At 54.6% G+C, this 17,181-nt stretch overlaps 3 protein-coding genes across 14 annotated transcripts; all 3 read left to right on the plus strand.

Moving 5' to 3' along the window:
- The first annotated feature begins 2,638 nt into the window (after positions 1–2,638).
- S100A3 (S100 calcium binding protein A3) lies at positions 2,639–7,254 on the plus strand. 4 transcript variants are annotated; one of them, XM_065926466.1, is made up of 3 exons: positions 2,639–2,684; positions 6,235–6,374; positions 6,824–7,254. In XM_065926466.1, the coding sequence occupies exons 2-3, from the start codon at positions 6,240–6,242 to the stop codon at positions 6,986–6,988; spliced, it is 300 nt and encodes a 99-aa protein (XP_065782538.1). In that variant the 5' UTR covers positions 2,639–2,684; positions 6,235–6,239; the 3' UTR covers positions 6,989–7,254. The 4 variants fall into 4 exon arrangements, with proteins under 4 accessions (XP_065782538.1, XP_065782555.1, XP_065782546.1 ...); XM_065926483.1 differs by lacking the exon at positions 2,639–2,684 and adding an exon at positions 4,264–4,381; XM_065926474.1 differs by lacking the exon at positions 2,639–2,684 and adding an exon at positions 5,176–5,368.
- Positions 7,255–8,577: 1,323 nt separating this feature from the next.
- On the plus strand, positions 8,578–11,043 carry S100A4 (S100 calcium binding protein A4). Its single transcript, XM_065926496.1, has 3 exons — positions 8,578–8,718; positions 9,582–9,737; positions 10,745–11,043. Exons 1-3 carry the CDS (start codon positions 8,578–8,580, stop codon positions 10,907–10,909), a joined length of 462 nt encoding a protein of 153 aa, XP_065782568.1. The 3' UTR covers positions 10,910–11,043.
- Positions 11,044–11,637: 594 nt separating this feature from the next.
- Positions 11,638–16,900, plus strand: S100A5 (S100 calcium binding protein A5). Of its 9 annotated transcripts, none has more exons than XM_065926509.1 (3): positions 11,638–11,759; positions 14,763–14,921; positions 16,623–16,900. In XM_065926509.1, exons 1-3 carry the CDS (start codon positions 11,709–11,711, stop codon positions 16,764–16,766), a joined length of 354 nt encoding a protein of 117 aa, XP_065782581.1. In that variant the 5' UTR covers positions 11,638–11,708; the 3' UTR covers positions 16,767–16,900. The 9 variants fall into 9 exon arrangements, with proteins under 9 accessions (XP_065782581.1, XP_065782589.1, XP_065782631.1 ...); XM_065926517.1 differs by having other exon boundaries at positions 16,626–16,900; XM_065926559.1 differs by lacking the exon at positions 11,638–11,759 and adding an exon at positions 11,926–11,998.
- The last annotated feature ends 281 nt before the right edge of the window (positions 16,901–17,181 follow it).

The following is a 17,181-nucleotide window of genomic DNA, read 5'->3' on the forward strand; positions in this document are numbered from 1 at the left end:
ATAGGAGTGGCCCAAATAAGGCTCCCCATACTCCCACCTTTAGGTCCCTTGAACTCTTCACCAACTCAGGGCTCCCATCCAGGAAATGGGCACAGTCAGGCATTGACTAGGCACTCAAAAGAGGTAGTAGGTCTAAACTCTGCAGATTCTCGTTGATCCCAGTTCAGATTCTCTCCCCACCCCCTTCCCCTAATTCTGTAGCAAAGGCCTCCCTGGATCCAGCCTTGGTAAATCAGATATCGCTTTCCACACTCTCTCCGCACTGGGCTCAGATGATGAGAGAGAGGAGATGAGTCAGTTTGAGGAGGTTCATTGACCCCCACCAGGCTATGAGACTGGGCGGGGTGGGGTGGGGTGGGGTGGCGGGCGGTCACCCTGTCCCTTGGGCCCAGGTCCTTATGGCACAAGCACAAGAATGTTGGGATGCTCCAGGACATTTCATCTTATTTCTCCCTGAGATGCGGAACCAGACACTGACCTTCGGGGGCAAGGGGGTTTCCCAGAGGCCTTTGTAAGGTGAAGGTGGTGATAGTGGGGGACTGAGGCAAGGAGGGAGGAAAGATGGAGAGGAGGGGCAGTCCTGCCAGGTCAGAGAGCATCTGCGTCTCTTCCTGCCACCTCTGTCGAGTGGGGGATTTTGCGTGCGGTTGCTGAGTTAGATGCAGGGCCCTCCGCTCTCACACACTCCACAGGACCGTCAAATGATATGAAGAACTTTCACACTCAGGGCAGGAATCTTCCAGATCCAAAAAAAAAAAAAAAATCAAGACCCAAACAAGGTAAAGGACAGGCTCGAGGTTGAGGGAGGAGGGTGGAGGAGCTCAGAGTGAGGGCTTACTGAAGCGGTCTTCTCATGACAGTGCTCCAGCCCCAAAGCACCTCCTCCCAGACCTTCCCATCCACCCTCCCTCCCCTCAGCTGTCACCTCCTAGGGCGAGCTCCTGCCTGCCTCCTTCTGGGCAAACAAAGGAGTGGAATCCTAGGGAGGTGCAGCCAGGCTGAGAAACAGGAAGGGCTGGGGACTCAGACTGGGAGGGTAACCTGATGAGGGCCCAGGTTACCCGGCTCTTCCTAGACAGCTCACATAAAGTACCCCAGGCCCCGCCACTGTAGCCCTGATTTCTTGCTCTTCCTTGCATTTACGTTACCCATCTATCATACATATGTTTGTTACTGTCTGTTGCCTGTGTTGGAGGGTCTTTTCCACAGAACTTGGATTTTGTCTGTTTTGTTTATGGCCTAGGAGAGGTGCTTCTATATATTCACATGGGGACTTCTTGGTGGTGCAGTGGATAGGAATCCACCTGACAAGGCAGGGGACACAGGTTTGATCCCTGGGCTGGGAAGATTCCTCATGCTCTGGAGCAACCCAGCCTGCGTGTGCCTAGAGCTCGTACACTTCAACAAGAAAAGCCACCGCAGTGAGAAGCCCTCACACTGCAATGAAGAGCAGCCCTCAAAAAAAAAAATAAATAGATAAATTAAAAAAAAAAAAAAGAAGAGCAGCCCTCGATCCTCACAGCCAGAGAAAGCCCACTGTGCAGCAACGAAGACTCAGCACAGCCAAAAATAAGTATATTTAAAAAAAATAAAATAATTTTTGACATGAGTGACGAATGGCTCTTACCCCGTCACTAGTTAGTTGTGTGACTTGGGCAAGTTACCTACCTCTCAGTTAACATTTACATCCTTACCAGGTGCCAGCGTGCCAGCGCTATTTGTCTATGAGCTGTGTACCTGTTAACTCATTTATGCCTCACAGCAACCCTATGAAATGGTGACCATTATTTTCCTTGGTCATCCACAGAGGATGAAAGTGAGGCCCGGAGAGGTGAGGTGATCTGCTTAAGGAAGGTGGCTGCTCGTGGCATACCTGGGATGGCACAGGTGGGAACAAGTGCTTGACCCAGAACTGAATTAATTGCTGGTCCCCACTGGGCCGCTGCTTCTGTTCCCTACTCCCCATAACTCCTTGCCTATAAAACAGACATAATTACAGCCCTCCCTTCCCTGCCCTCCCACTGCCTGCTTCCCTCATCTAAAGGGGCTGAGTCTTCAGGGAGCTGATGGCAAGGTTGAGCTTCAGGTGCAGGGGTTTCAAGGGAGGCCAAGGTGTCATGAACTCTCTGGCTGCCCCATAACAAGCATTAAGATTTCTTCCCCATTCCACACTCTTCTGGATTTTGAGTTCTCTTTCTGAGAAATGAGGAGGGGTCTCTTGGGCCCAGGAATCAGGGGTGGGAGGAGAGAAGTGATATAAAGGGATTTCCATTTTTGGTAATATGGTGATCTATGCTGGTTCTAGCTAAAAACAACAAAAAGAGCTGGAGAGAATAAAAACAGCTTTTCAAAGCCTTAAAGAGCTCACAAGGCAGTAAGGAATGAGATCAAAATCTAAGTGAAAGCAGATTCCGGGAAGAAAGCCCGTCACCAGGCCACTCGTGTCCTGAGGGCATCACTAACCTGAGCCAAAGTGACCTTTGGCTTTGTTTGTGGAAACAGGAAGGGTTCATTTGAGGAGCAGAGGCAAAGGGGAGACTCCACATACTGCTGGGACCCCAAAGGGCTATACCCTTAAGCCCCAAACCAGAGGAAACCTACCCCCACCCCATAGGACTCAGCCTTGGTGCCATGTGGAGCCAGGAGGACGGGAAACCAGAGCTCTAGCTCCAGGCTGCCCCGGGGTGAGTCTGTGCTTGGTGGGGTGGGGTGAGGGAAGGCCAGGAAAACACAGCCTAGACTTCTGGAAGGGCCCCTAGGAGCAGCACACCTTCCTCCCGGGTCTCAAAGACATTCTACTGATGATCCCCCAGGGAAGCAAGCAGTTTTCCGCACAAGGTGTCCAAGCGAAATCCTTAGGTGCTGTTTCAGGGGCTCCAAAGAGCTCCAGGACCGTAGTTCTTTATGTCTCAGCACAGAAAAGAATTCAGGGAGAGGTGAAGTGATATAGTGAAGAAATGATTTACTGGAATAGGACGCTTGTGAGACTTACAAGCGGGAGGATGAGTGATGCCACACCGTGAGAACTTACCGGGCTACAGTTTTATAATCAGGAAAAGTGGGGAGGGGGAGAAGACCTTCTTTGTCTTTCTTGAGTAGACATCAACGCTTCTATCATCAGCTCTTCCTCCAGGTTGAGCAAGGGAGTTTTCTTGTCTCTACACAGACAAGCTAGGTTCACAAATTATTGTTTTTTTGTGAGTACAGACAGCATGTCCGAGGGATCATCAACTTACTGAGCTCACTGTGCAGTATGTGGGTCTCAATGTTTCATTGTTTTGGGGGATGTCTTGTGCTTCTGTTGTGTGGTTTTGTTGCTAAGGAAGCCTGCTTGCTTTTGTGGTTAAGCAAACCTGCTTTCAGGCTTCCCTGGTGACTCAGTGGTAAAAAAATACACCTGCCAATGATGTGGGTTCGACCTCTGGGTCAGGAAGATCTCCTGGAGAAGGAACTGGTAACCCACTCCAGTATTCTCGCCCGGGAAATTCCATGGACAGAGGAGCCTGGCAGGGTTCAGTTCATGGGGTTGCAAAGAGTCAGACATGACTTAGCGACTAAACAACAACAAACCTGCTTTCTTGAGTAATCATTAACATTCAGGGGTCTTCCATATTTTTTCTACTTACCATCCGCTAGTGGGATTACCTATTCAATCACCTATTTTGTCCCTTTGAAAGTGAAAATGTTAGTAGCTCAGTTGTATCTGACTCTTTGTGAGCCCAGGCTCCTCTGTCTATGGAATTCTCCAGGCAAGAATATGGGAGTGGGTAGCCATTCCCTACTCCAGGGGATCTTCCCGACCCAGGCATTGAACCCCAGTCTCCTGCATTGCAAGCAGATTCTTTACCATCTGAGCCACCAGGACTATGCCCCCATCACAAAGACTGTTGGTCTGGGGATCCAGCAGGGAGAGTGATGGGCTCAGTGGTCTCACCATAAATGGGGGGCTGAACCAGAGGCTCACCAGGATCCTCTCTGACGCAGGGATTCTCTGGGGGTGAGGCAAAAGAGTGTCCTCATTTTGTCTTCTGGGATGCCTCTTCAGCATGAAGAGGTAGGGGGCGGCTGTGAAATGACCTGTCTCCTCTAACCATGCAGGAAGGAGACAGACAGGAGGCCGTGCCCTGTTCCCAACGCTGGGGGAGGGCGGAGGGAAAATGAAGAGGTGGTGGTGTCTGCAGCCTTTGATGTGTGCATGGCTAGGTGTGTGAGTGGGGCTTGTAGTGGGGGTTGGCAGGGAAAGAGGCAGGAGAGCCCCTGGGGGGCATCCTGAGCTTGACCTACTTGGATCTCCCCATAATTACTCCCTTCCATCATCGGGAGGCTACAAATAGGGATGTCCTGTCTCTAGGTTCCTCCACTTGAAACGTCAACATCAGAGGTGAGTGCCAGCTGTTTGGGTCCTGCCCTGGGCTGGGTGTTGATCAGTCTGAGTTCTGTCTCCTGGTTCAGGGTCTGAGCTTGGGGCCAGAGGGGTGACCACAGCAGGGACCGCGGAGGTGAGGGGAGTCTGATGATAGACTCAGGGGTTCCAGGCACAGTAAGGCGATGCTGAGGAGCTTGGGTTTAGGGGTGTGCAGAGCTGAGGTCTAGCCGAGGGATGGACAGATGGGCTTAAACCACTGCTGTGGCCCATAGTTAATTCCCCCCTTAACCCACTCTCTTCATTCCTGCCAGGGGAGTGAAATGGGCCAGGGAGGCGGGCAAGAGAGGATTCCCTCTAGTCTCCAGGCACCAAGCTCCTGAAAAAGCCACAGTGGTGGCGCCAGGCAGGCTGGCGGGAGCCCAGAAGGGCAGGTCAGCTCCTCTGCATTTCCCTATTCCCTGCCATCACGGCCCTTTCATCTCCTGGGAACCCAGAACTCTGCTCCAATCCTGGGCTGTTGCAAAGCGTTAAACCCCAGGCAGCACTCAACCCCATTCTCTCTCCCTACTCTTGACCATCTGCAGGGCCCAGCAGAGGACAAATCATTAGGGAGGGAGAGAGCCTTGGCCCAGGCTGCCACACGCTGCAGGACTCCTGTCCCCTGGGGGAACCAGGAGTGAGTCACTCGGCTCACGTGGAAACAACACATGCCTTCCTGGCTGCCTTAGGGTTTCCCCAGGCTGGAGGCATCTCCCAGGAGGGCGGTGGGAGGGGCCAGTGGAATGGGGGTGGGTGGGCAATGCAGAACGGGGTGATTGTCTGCAGAGCCTTCTGTCTCAAGACCCTCAGGGGTCAGCGGGATGGCCATAGTTGGGGCAGATCATGGATATGTCCCTACTGGAGCTGGCTGTCTCCAGAGACCATCTGATTCAGGTCTCTGATTAGGTCTGTGAGGTGGTATTAACCCCATTTCACAGATAAGGCACCTGAGACCCAGACCGGGTAAATGCTCATCCTCACCTGCACAGCTAGTCAGAGGCATAGTGGATCTTTGGATGCAGCTTCCCTGAATTCAGGGTAGAAGGGATGGTGAGCGGGTGGTGGTGAGACTGTAGGGGTTCCTCTGAGACCTGACTCTCTCTAAGGATGCTCAGCTTTGCCAAGGGCCTGAGGCCGAGAGCCCAAAGCAAGGATCTCCATGCAGGTTCCTATGGAAGGGGCTCTGGGGTCCTGAAGGGGAGGAAGATTCTAGGGTCAAGGGGCTGTGTCTCAGAGGGTGAGGCAGAGCTGGACTGAGCCATTGTTGAGTGTCAGATGAGAAAAGATGGAGAAAATAGGTGGGGGTTTCCCTGGTGGCTCAGACGGCAAAGAACCCTCCTGCAAGGCAGGAGAACCAGGGTTTGATCCCTGGGTTGGGAAGATCCTCTGGAGAAGAAAATAGCAACCCACTCTAGTATTCTTGCCTGGAGAATCCCATGGACAAAGGAGCCTGTCTGGCTACAGTTCATGGGGCCACAAAAGAGTCCAACATGACTTAGCGGCTAAACTACCACCGCTGTGGGGGAGTGAGGTAATGGGGGGGGGGCACTCTCCCTGAGGGGTTTGCAGTGATGTTGGGCAATGAAGGCCTCTGTCCAGAAATAGAATGAGTGGTGGTGGTGGGAGAGGGTGGGGATGGTCAGAAAATAAATGAGGAGGAGCTGGTGTGGTCAAGGAGGGCTGCTCAGAGGAGGGGGAGCTTGTGGGTCCAGAAGCGCGTAGGGGGTTAATCCAGGTCTGGGCGCAGTCCCTGGGACACTCGAAATGCAGAGGTGAGAAGAGGGGCTGACTTGGCTTCTGCCATGAGTCCCACCTTTGTTCCATGACAGTCAGCATGGCCAGTCTTCTGGAGCAGGCGTTGGCTACTATCGTGAGCACCTTTCAGGAATATTCACAGCTCTCTGGAAACCCGCTCTGCCAGGCGAAGTTCAAGGAACTCCTGGAGAAGGAGCTGCCTACCTGGACCCCGGTGAGCACCTGGGCTGAGCCCGCGAGGGAAGCACTGCTTGGAGTTTGCGAAGAGACCCTGCTCTGAGTCTGGGGCACACGGGGGTGGAGGTTAGACTGTGGGGAGGGCTGCTGGGAGGGAAAAGGGCACAACAGTTTCTTCATCTGTAAAGTGGGAGAAAATCACCTCTCAGACTGTCTGGCAGGGCAGTTGGGAAGGCTGAGTGAGAGCTCTGTGAAGAACGGCTGACACGCAATCGGCAGTCGGTGAATGAGCTGAGAAAGAGGATTTGGGAGGGGAACTGACACGGTGAATCCTCAGAACAGGGAGGCTGAGGTTGACCCCAGGGGGCCTGGGTTGCTGATGGCTGGGACCACTGCGGGGAGGAGGCGTGGAGCGGAGGGAAGCTGGCTGTGTGCACCAGGCTGCCCTGCCCTCCTCAGCCTGCCTTCTCATCCCACCCCACACAGACGACGCTTCGGGAGTGTGAATACAAGCAGTTCATCAGTGTCCTGGACACCAACAAGGATTGCGAGGTGGATTTTGTGGAATACATGCGCTTGCTCGCCTGCCTCTGCGTCTACTGCCATGAGTCCTTCAAGGACAGCCCCCTGAAGCCCTCCTGCCCCCAGTAATGGGCAGGGCAGCTGTCGGAGGGCAGAGGTCAGGGTCCTTTTGAGACCCGCTCCGTCTCTGCCCCGAGGTCATCCTGGGCACGTCAGCTCTCCCCTTCCCAGCCCCCCGAGCCCCTCCTTCTAGAATCTCCCAGGTTTACCCCTGGTGTGCCAACCCATGAGTCCAGGAGACATGAGGGGACCATCCCCAGAATCACAGCTAGTGATCTGAAGAGGAGCCAGCCGCTGCCTCCCCCCACCAGCCACAGCGGTGGTGGCTGTCAAGGCCCAGAAGAGCATGTCTGGGAGAGAGATTGTGGCAGCAAAGGCCTCTTTTGTTCCTAATAAAGAACTGGCATCACTTGGCTTCGTTTGGTTCTTCTGAGACGACGGCCGGGGATCAGAGTCCCACTGAGGCATCACTCCTCCCTGGACTTTTCCACAGGACAGGAGGTTGAGGGCTGTTTCAGACCCTGCGGAAATGAAATGGTCCCAGTGTCCAACAGGGAGGCATGGGGGCAACTCGGGCACCATGTCCATGGGAGGACGGTGGGGTGGGCAGCTCTCTGTCTGTCTGTATTGGGCGGGTCTCTGAAGACGAAGCTTCCTTGGGCTGTGAAGGAGGTGAGAGGGGGATCAAACTCAATCCCCCAGACCGGCTGTTCTGGGAGGAGGGTGGGGCTGTAGGGGAGAGGGCGGGTCTGTTCCCTTGCCCTGGGCTATGAGAGCCCAGAATGCAGCACTAATCAGATTAGGGGTTGGACTAGGGTGTTGCTCCCTGATCTTCTGGGGATGGGTGCTCTGCTGTTGAAGGGGGAAGGAGAGAGACCTTTAGGCAGACCCCTCTCCTTGAAGCCATAGCCACCTGAGGGGTTTAACCCCTGACTCCTGACCCTCCCTCAACCCCTGAGCTCATACCTTACCCTGGGAGGGTCCCCTGATCCCTGCCTCCCCTCATTTTGTGCTGCATCACCTCTAACTTTCCTCTGCTACCTGCCGTCTTCATCCCTAACACCCAGCCCAAATCCAAGCCCCCTCCCAATGCCCTCTGCCACCCCACGCTCCTGGTCTCTTCAGTCCCTCCCTGAGCCCCAGGGAATGCCCCTCCTTCCCCATTCCATCACTCCTGCATCCAGTGCCTTTCTCCAAGGATGTGCCTGGGGTATCCCCAAGCCTCCTTTGGGTGTTAGCCTGTTCCTCCTCCCAGACCCCCAGCTCCCGTCCCGGGGCTCACTCAACACAGTAGGAAGCTCTTTGGGGAGGGGCGCAGGGAGGCATGAGCTACCCCCAGCACCGAGCCTGAGGTGCCCTCCCTGTGTTTTGGGCTGCCACGTTCCAGGGCAGTTTCCCACCTGCCACCTTCCACCCCTCTATGCTGGCTGCCTGGTGGGACCATGTCCTCCTTGTCCCTCATACCCCAGGCACAATCTGTCCCTTGCCCCAGCTCCCTAAAACTCAAGTTGAGCTGTGCACACCCACCCTCCAGGCCCCCGCCTGTGCCCCGGGGCTCTCCCGTGTCCGTCTGTGCCTGCTGGGGCAGGAAGCTGGCTTTCCAGGCTGGGCGGGTGGAGGGGGGTGGAGGGGGGCCGTGGCGTTCACCACATCAGCCCATGATAGGAGGGCTGGGTCCCGTTCTCCCCCATCCCCTGCCATGGGCAGGGCCTGGCCCGGGTATAAATAGGTCAGACTGCTGGGTTCTCCCCATTCTTCCTCTCTCCCCATCATCTCTCCCCACCACTTCCTCCCTCTTGGTGAGTTGTGGTCGCCAGACTGGCACGCAAGGGGTGTCAGGCTGAGGCTGGGGACAGGAGAAAAGGAGGTGGGCGGGGGCCAGAGGTGCTAAACAGGTCCAGATGTGAGATTCCGATGTGGAGGCTCTGGGTTGGGTGGTGTATGTGTGTGCACAAATGCGTGTGCATTCAAGGAAGAACAACAAGGGTGCAGGTGGCTGGGTGGGAGCTGTCTGGGGGGTTCTGTGATGCTGGGGCTTGCGTGTGTTGTCGCTGCTGATGGTTTGTGGCACATGTGACTGGTGGGTGTGCACGACGGCTGGTGTCTGCTGGGGGGCGCACTTGGGTGTGGAAAGCACAGTGAAGGCAGAAGGCGACTGTGGGCTCTGGCTGGTTGTGTCCTAGGAGCCTCGGTCTTGCACACAGCAGCCTGGCCCAAGGGAGGGTGGCCTCCCTGTCCCTCCCCTGCATCCGTGCTGCTGCCACCTCACCCTGCTCCTCCCTATGCACTGGTTTTTTCCGCTAGGCCCCTGGGCAATCCTCCAGCAGCCTCGCCCAGCCCAGTGCTGGGAGGGGGAAAGAAAGGGCTGGGGTGGGGCTGCTGTGGGCTGAGGCCGTAGGATTGAGTGAATGGACCAAGTGAGGGTGGAGAAAGTGCTTCTGGGGAGCTGGCTGCCTGGAACCCGGAACCTGAGCACCGGGCCCTGCAGGGGTTTGCTGCCCCAAACATAAATTTCCCACCCCCGGTAGGAGCTGAACCCCTTTCTGGATGGGAGCAGTGTCACCAATGTGCTCCCCAAGGGATGGGAGTGGGGGACATTTCCAAATACATAGCTGGGGGTGGGGTGGGGAAAATAAGGTTGTCTCTGTGACCCTGCCCCCAGCTCCTGACTGCTGCCATGGCATATCCCCTGGAGAAGGCCCTCGACGTGATGGTGTCCACCTTCCACAAGTACTCGGGCAAGGAGGGTGACAAGTTCAAACTCAACAAGTCTGAGCTAAAGGAGCTGCTGACCCGGGAGCTGCCCAGCTTCCTGGGGGTGAGTGACACTGCCTGGGAGGCACCCGTCCTCTGCTCAGCACTACCTACAGCTGGCATCTGCTGCTGACACGGGCAATTTCCGGGCAGAGAGCTTACCCTGGCTGCCTGGGGCCAAAGCACAGTGGGCACCCACCACTCACTTGCTAGCACCCTCAGAGAGAGGGCAGAGTGAGCAGACAGGGTACGGTGCTCTGTACAACTTCCCTGGAGGGAAACGGATGCTCAGAGAGGTTAGGTAACTTCCCAAGGTACCCAGTGTTTAAAACTGAGATCATGAACTAGGATGGTTGAGCTCTTGCCGTCACTCCAGCAATGAACCTCTTGTTTTTTTTTTAAGATTCTGTGAAAGTTGTATGCCTTCCTTTTTTTAGTTGAAATATCATTGACTTACAGTATGTTTATTTCAAGTGTACAGCAAAGTGATTTAGCTACATATACACATATTTGTTTTTTCAGAGTCTTCTCCATGATAAGTTATTACAATATTGAATACAGTTCCCTGTGTTATACAGTAAATCTTTATTGCTTATCTCTTTTATATACAGTAGTGTATATCTGTTAGTCTCATATTCCTATTTTATCACCATCCCCCTGCCCCATAAATCATTTTTGAATTTCTATTTGGCTTGTAGACGTGAAGATATAGTTCTCTGGAGACACTCACACACCTACAGAATTCTTCTGAGTAATTCCAGATGCCATCTGTATCAACCTTTATGCTGTTTATACATTGCTTTCATGACCATTGTATAATTGGACTCTTAAAATGACCTTGGCAGAAGATGCTGTGGTCTCCTTAGTCCAGTTGTACCCGGGTCCTCAGACTTCAACTGAGGGGTGGCTTAGCCCCTAGGGCTGGAGGTCCAAAGCCAGGCCCGCCAAGGGGTGCTGGTGCCTTCCTGAGCGCCCATCTGGAGGTGCCAACCTCATCCAGTCCTAGCTCTGCCCCACTCCCCCACCCCGACTTCACTTCTGGTTTTCACCCGTAGCCTCTTCCTCCTGCAGAAAAGGACGGATGAAGCTGCGTTCCAGAAACTGATGAGCAACCTGGACTGCAACAAGGACAACGAGGTGGACTTCCAGGAGTACTGCGTCTTCCTGTCCTGCATCGCCATGATGTGCAATGAGTTCTTCGAAGGTTTCCCTGATAAGCAACCCCGGAAAAAATGAAGGGTCCTCAGGTGTGGGTGGGGGGGGCTGCTAGCTGGGGTCTTCCCTGTTGGCGGTGGGCACATCACCTCACCCTGGCTCCTCCAGACGTGAGCACAATACTGAACAAGTTCAATAAAGATTCTTGAAAGCTATGAGGCTGATGGTCTGAGAAACTCTGGGGGCGTGGAGTGGGGCCTGAGGGGTACGATGTGGGGGCAGTGGGGAGGGGGTAACGGAAGATGCTGGAGTTGAGTTGTAGTGTTGTGGGGAGTGGAGAGCAGACGAGTGAGGGTGGGAGAGGGATGCGGGTGACTGTGTGTGTGTGGCGGAAAGAATCGACTCTGGATGGGGCCAAAGGCAGGGCAAGGGACCCCAGAGGCTTGGAACATCCCAGCTGTAGGATCTTAGCCAGTGTTCTCACCCATCCCACCTCTCCAGCCTTGCCTCTGGCAGGACCTCTGACTGAAGCTGGGATGAATTCGAAGGTCACATCTGCTCCTGGTTGGAGTCTGGAATGGAGTGTGGGTGCCCTGGGGTGGTGGGGAAAGGGCTGAGTCATGGGGAGGAAGTAGTGAGGCCAGAGTGGAATGGGGAGGAAGGCTCAATCCTGACACTTACAGCTCGGACCCTGCCTGCCACCTGTCCCAGCGCCCTGGCTTCAGACCCCAGGAAAGATGAATCCTTCCTGTCCAGGGTCAGATCAGGGAGGTAACATGGAGGAAGGGCAGGTTGATGGCCACAGCATGAGAATATCATCCTTCTCTAACCTCATCTCTCCCGGAGGCCCTGGGATGAGATTTGTTACCAGTTAACAGTCATGCTCCATCAGAGGCGGACAAAGGACATTGGAACTGATGAGTGGAGGACGGTAACTGGGTTGGGAGGGAGGGAGATAGTGGGAGGTGACCAGAGTTTTGGAGACAAAATTCCAGGCATGAGATCTGATAAGTGGATTGAGACTCCCCTCCCCTCCTCCCCCACCCTCCCGAATGTATCAGGCATGATAATGCTTCTCTTTAGGTTAAAGACCAGCGGCTCCAGCCTGCAGTGGGTGGGGGTTAGATTTCCAGGCCTTGCTTGGGTGGTACAGGGACCTTCAATGAAGAGGTGAGTAGAAGGCAGGTCCAGAGACAGAGAAGGTCTGGTTCCCGTGACCTTTCAAGCTTTTCTCTTTACTTCTCATCACATTGTTTTTCTCTCCAGTTGCAGAGGAGTGGGGTAGGTGACTCAGATGTTCCTTCAGAGTGTGACTACAGAGACTTGGATAGAATTTTGATCCAGGAAAAAGTTTGCCACTTCTTCCTTCTCCCCCCTCATCCCCCGCCCCGGCTGCCCATCTTCCACTGGAGTGCCCTCCCCTGAGTCTCCCTTCTGCATCACTCTCTACTTTGGAAACTCCTGTTGCTTAGCGACCAGTCCCTGCTGCCTCTTTACCTTTGGCAGCTGAGGGTGGGAGTGGAATTGGGGGCAGCAGGGAGCATCTAGGCAGGCTAGGGTGGGGCGGCATCAGCCACAGGCACTAAGCCCCTAACTCTGTTCTCTTCTCATTCTTGAACTGGTTGGTGGTAGAACAATGTCTGGGCTTCCCTGGTAGTTCAGTTGGTTAAAAATCTGCCTGCAATGCAGGAGACCCCGACATGGTACCTGGGTTGGGAAGATCCCCTGGAGAAGGGATAGGCTACCCACTTCAGTATTCTTGGGCTTCCCTGGTGGCTCAGATGGTAAAGATTCCACGTGCAATGTGGGAGACCCGGTTTCAATCCTGGTTTGGGAAGATCCCCTGGAGGAGGGCATGGCAACCCACTCCAATATTCTTGCCTGGAGAATCTCATGGACAGAGGAGCCTGGCAGGCTACAGTTCATGGGGTTGCAAAGAGTCAGACACGACTGAGCAACTACTCACAGAACAATGTCTGAGTCTCTCCTGGGATATAGGCAAATCTCCTTGACCCACACCCTGGTCATTACTGCACCTTGAACCTGCTCCCCAGGGTCCACAGCCTCTCCCCCATCACTCAGCCCTACCCTATCCCGATTTCTGCCTTGGTCTCCCTGATTCTCAGTTCCCCAAGGGTCTCTGACAATTTTTTCCCATGGTTACCAGTGAGGTGTCGAAGAAATCATCATTGAAAAGTCCTTTAAAAATCTTAGTCTCCATACTCGCTAATGACCTTGACCATGCCCTTGGCAGGACACATCTTCCCCTGCTGATTCCCATCTTGAGATGCATCTGTTCTGCTCTTGGGGTGGATGGGAGGGCTCCAATACAAAGAGCAGCCTAGGGTATGGGTGGATACCCTGCATACCTCCTGATTCTTCTTTCCAGGGATCCTGGCTTTTGTCCCATCAGATTGTGAGTTCTGGGTTTTGGTTGGACAGACAAAGCTTCTGGGATTGAAAATGTATGTACCAAGGTAAATTCAGTATGCTCCCATCCCCTCTGTTTAGAAACAAGGGAGATGAGATTGGCTAAAGGGGGTTTCTTTGCAGCCACATCCCAGGAGGCTCTGACCCAGGGCTCTTTGTCTCTGGCCCCTTCTTATTGGCCCTTTCTTTCCCCTGGTTTCCTGGGGACTGGAGCAAGGGAATAAAGGCAGAGAGCAGTGGCAGGCAGCCTGTGTCTGCCGCGTGAGTTCTCCAGCTCCCTCCTTCCTTGGTGAGTCCTTCCTTCTGATCTCCCTGCTCATTTACATGGTAGGGCAAGCTGGGCGATGAGGCCAGAGGCTGACAAACTCTGGTGACCTCCACCAAAAAAGGCTGGGTCTGATGAGTGGGCATGTCCTCAGGGAGGAGAGGGCCGGGTATTTGGCATCATGGCTATGAGAATTTCCTGAGAAGTGGCTCTGGAGGTGGAGGTGGGGATCAGAACCAGCCAAGAGGCTGCTGCAACTGTCGAGACCCTCGCCTTCCACTGCAGTCCTGGCTGAGTCTCCCGGTGGTGGCGAGAAGCTGAGGGTTTGGGGTGGTAGGAGATGAATGACGGGACCAGTTCATTGGGCTTCGGGCTGAGGGTAGGAGACAGTAGCTTCCTCCTCCTTTCCTGGCTCAGGACTCTACACAGATTTACCTGCAGCCCCCAAGTTCCTTGGGCGTTGGCTCCTTCCTGCCTAAAGGGGAAGTGGTTTCCAAGTCTGAGTCACAGGAGCTCCAAAAGCTAAGAAGCTTTGGAGGGGTGTGTGGCTGTGCTGGTGGACTGGAGGGCCCCATCAGACCCAGTCTCTGGATCCAGCTCTCACAATGACCCTGGAGAGGAGGCCCACTTCCTTCACTGACTCATGACTGGTCTGTGTGTACAGTTCTCTGGGCTGGAGCCTGGGGACCAGGGAAACGAGTCCTGTCACCCCTCTCAGCTTCCTGCTGAGATCTTATCTTCTAGTTCCAGCCCCAGTTTCCTCCAACCCTGGACTCTCTCTTTGTCCTGTTCCCCACTTCTGTAAGGAGACACTCCCTCATAGCGGGTGGTTCAGGCTCCTGGGCCAAGGAGGGTGACTAGGGTAAGGAGAACGACCTCTGGAAAATGAGTGCCCATGCTGGGTCAGGCCGGAAGAAAACCCTGACCCTTCACTGACTCCACCATCTGCCACCAGTTCTTCTGAGGAGGTCAGCTTGTTACTCCCTCTGCCCCTAGACCATTTTTTCAACATCTTCTAAGCAGGAGAGTGTGCAGTCTCCTTCCAGGGCTGGTCAGGCTCTGGCTCTTCCAAGTTTGCTGCGGGTCTCACTACAGCCTGTCCTGAGACATTGGGGTCCACGTGCTAGACTTTGGTCCCACCATGCGTTCTAGTCACTGGTCCTTGAAGGAGAATCTTGGAGAGGGGTTAGTGATGGGGTCCGGATTCCTGGGGAATGTGATCTTTCCCTCTCCCTTCAGCCTCTGGAACTGCACACCGTGATGGAGACACCTCTGGAGAAGGCCCTGACCACTCTGGTCACCACTTTCCATAAATATTCTGGGAGAGAGGGCAGCAAACTGACTCTGAGTAGGAAGGAGCTGAAGGAACTGATCAAGAAGGAGCTGTGTCTTGGTGAGGTGGGTTCTGGTCCCTCCCCTGCACCCCAGAGCCCCAGCACTCCCTGGGCACAGTGGGGGAGGGGAGGGAAAAGAAGAGGAAACAGGGATGCCACTGTCAGGGGCTCCCCAGCATGAGGTGGGGAGGACCCTCCAGAGGGGACACATGTCTGTCTGTAAGATACACTAGTCTCAGCCAGGACAGGATGGCCAAAAGTAGGGGCGGAGACCCAAGGAAGACGGTGAACATCTTGGGCGCATACGACTCTAGACCCGGTGCTAAGGGATGAATCAGGTATAACTGGGATCAGAGAAGAGCAGCGTTTGCAGGGTGGACCTCAGCCTGGGTGAGGGATTCAGAGAAGGAGATCAAGGAGACTTCCAGGTTGAGGCTGGGTTCCTGCAGCTGTGGAATCTGTGAGAGGAATGGGGTGGGTGGTGGGTGAGGGGATTCAGGGGTCCAGGTCAGCTATGCATAACCCACAGGCAGGGCTCCCACCTGGTCCTGCTGTATCTGTCCGCCCCTGCCGGGGCTTTCAGCTGACGCTGACATGGGACCCAAAAGGACCATTCTGCTAGTTTGTGAACACAGGTTGGAAGGAAGCAGAACTGATTCTTACCAGATGGAGATGGTGGGAGGGAGGCAACCGACAGAGGGAGAGGCCTATGAGGTAGTCATCATATTATTGTTAGAGTTAAAAAAAAGTTAAGGCTCAGATACATTATATAATCTCCAGCTAGTGCGAGGTTGGAATTCCAGGCCAGCCCCATGTATCACTCTCCCTCTTTCCTTTAAAATCAGCCTGGGTCCACTGAACCTTAGTGGACTTCCCTAGAGAAAAGTGGGAACGTGTCTCTGTGGACAGGAGACCGAAGCAGGGGTGGGTGTCACCAGGCCTCCCCTCTGGCCTTCCTGCATACTTTCTCTGCATCCTGGAGTTAATGAGGGCAGAGGGAGGGGCCGTGGGTCCAGCAGGGTTAATTACAGGGAGACGGAGGCCCTGGGGAGGGCCTGGCTATAACAGGAGCCCAGACTGGGGACAAGCGTGGCGTCACAGAGAGGCTGTTTCCATCTTCGTATGTCCCGACGTTCTGTCTCCTGTGCCAAAGCTGGAGTGGAGGGCAGTGAAGAGGAGAGGGCAGGATGTGCCTGTATTTTCTTCCTGTTCCCCCCAAGTGCCCTGTCTCCCTCCTCTTGTAGAGCTGGGCTGGGAGGGCAGGGGACCAGACAGAGAGCAGGCCTGGGTGCCATGCACTTGTTCCACACAGCTGTCCTGCAGGCTCTGCTAGCTAGGGAGCACAGAGCTCTAACCACTGCTCTCGTGGAGGGATGTGCGATCTGCTTGAGTTCTGAACGATCCCCAACAGGGACAGAGTAAGACTGGGATCCTGCTCAGTGCCAGTATAGTCACCAAGCTGTTTCTATGAGGTGGTGTAGGAAATCTAGCTGTTTCTTTGAACGGTAGAAATTGTTGAGAGGAAGAGGGGGGCCTGCACTAGCCTGCACTCTAGTCATTTATTCAGATTCAGGAGTCAGCTCACAGAGGCTCTGCTTGGTGTCAGATCCCATGCTGGCTGTGGCCTGGGGGGATACTCTGGGGGTTGAGATGCTCTGTGTTGCTGACTCAGCTGGGGATCAGCCTGAGGCCACTCTCCCAGGGGGCACAGCAGGGCTGGGAGAGGAGCCATGGCTGACCTATCTCTCTATCTGGACCCTCAAAGAAGATGAAGGAGAGCAGCATTGACGACCTGATGAAGAGCTTGGACAAGAACAGTGACCAGGAGATTGACTTCAAGGAGTACTCGGTGTTCCTGACCACGCTGTGCATGGCCTACAATGACTTCTTTCTGGAGGAGAACCAGTGACCGGGGCCTGGTCCCTGGCCGCTGCAGCTCTGCTCACAAACGCTCCATCGCCCCTCGCCTTCCCCTCCCTCCCAGATAGAACCTGCTTCAGCCTTCCCCTCCAGCAGAGGAATAAAGGTTTTCCAATCCAGGTGTCCAGGGGTGGTTTGGTAGATTCTTTTCCACCTTGGCTGGGGGTGGGGTGGGTCCAGGCAGAGCTTCTCCTTGAGTAAGTGGACAGCCACTGGGAGTTGGGGTTCTGGGTTTCCCTCAGAGTGGGTGTGACTAATCTTACCCAGGCTTAGTCTTGCCCTCCAAAAAAAAAAAAAAAAATGGGGAAGTGGGGCCAGACTTTTGCTTGCCTCCAGGGAATGCCGCAAGTATGCAGAGAAAGCTGCTGGGGGAAAGTGCGTGGGGAATGAGGACACCGGTGAAA

This window comes from Muntiacus reevesi, chromosome 1 (assembly GCF_963930625.1).
Source record: "Muntiacus reevesi chromosome 1, mMunRee1.1, whole genome shotgun sequence".
NCBI classification, from domain to species: Eukaryota; Metazoa; Chordata; class Mammalia; order Artiodactyla; family Cervidae; genus Muntiacus; species Muntiacus reevesi.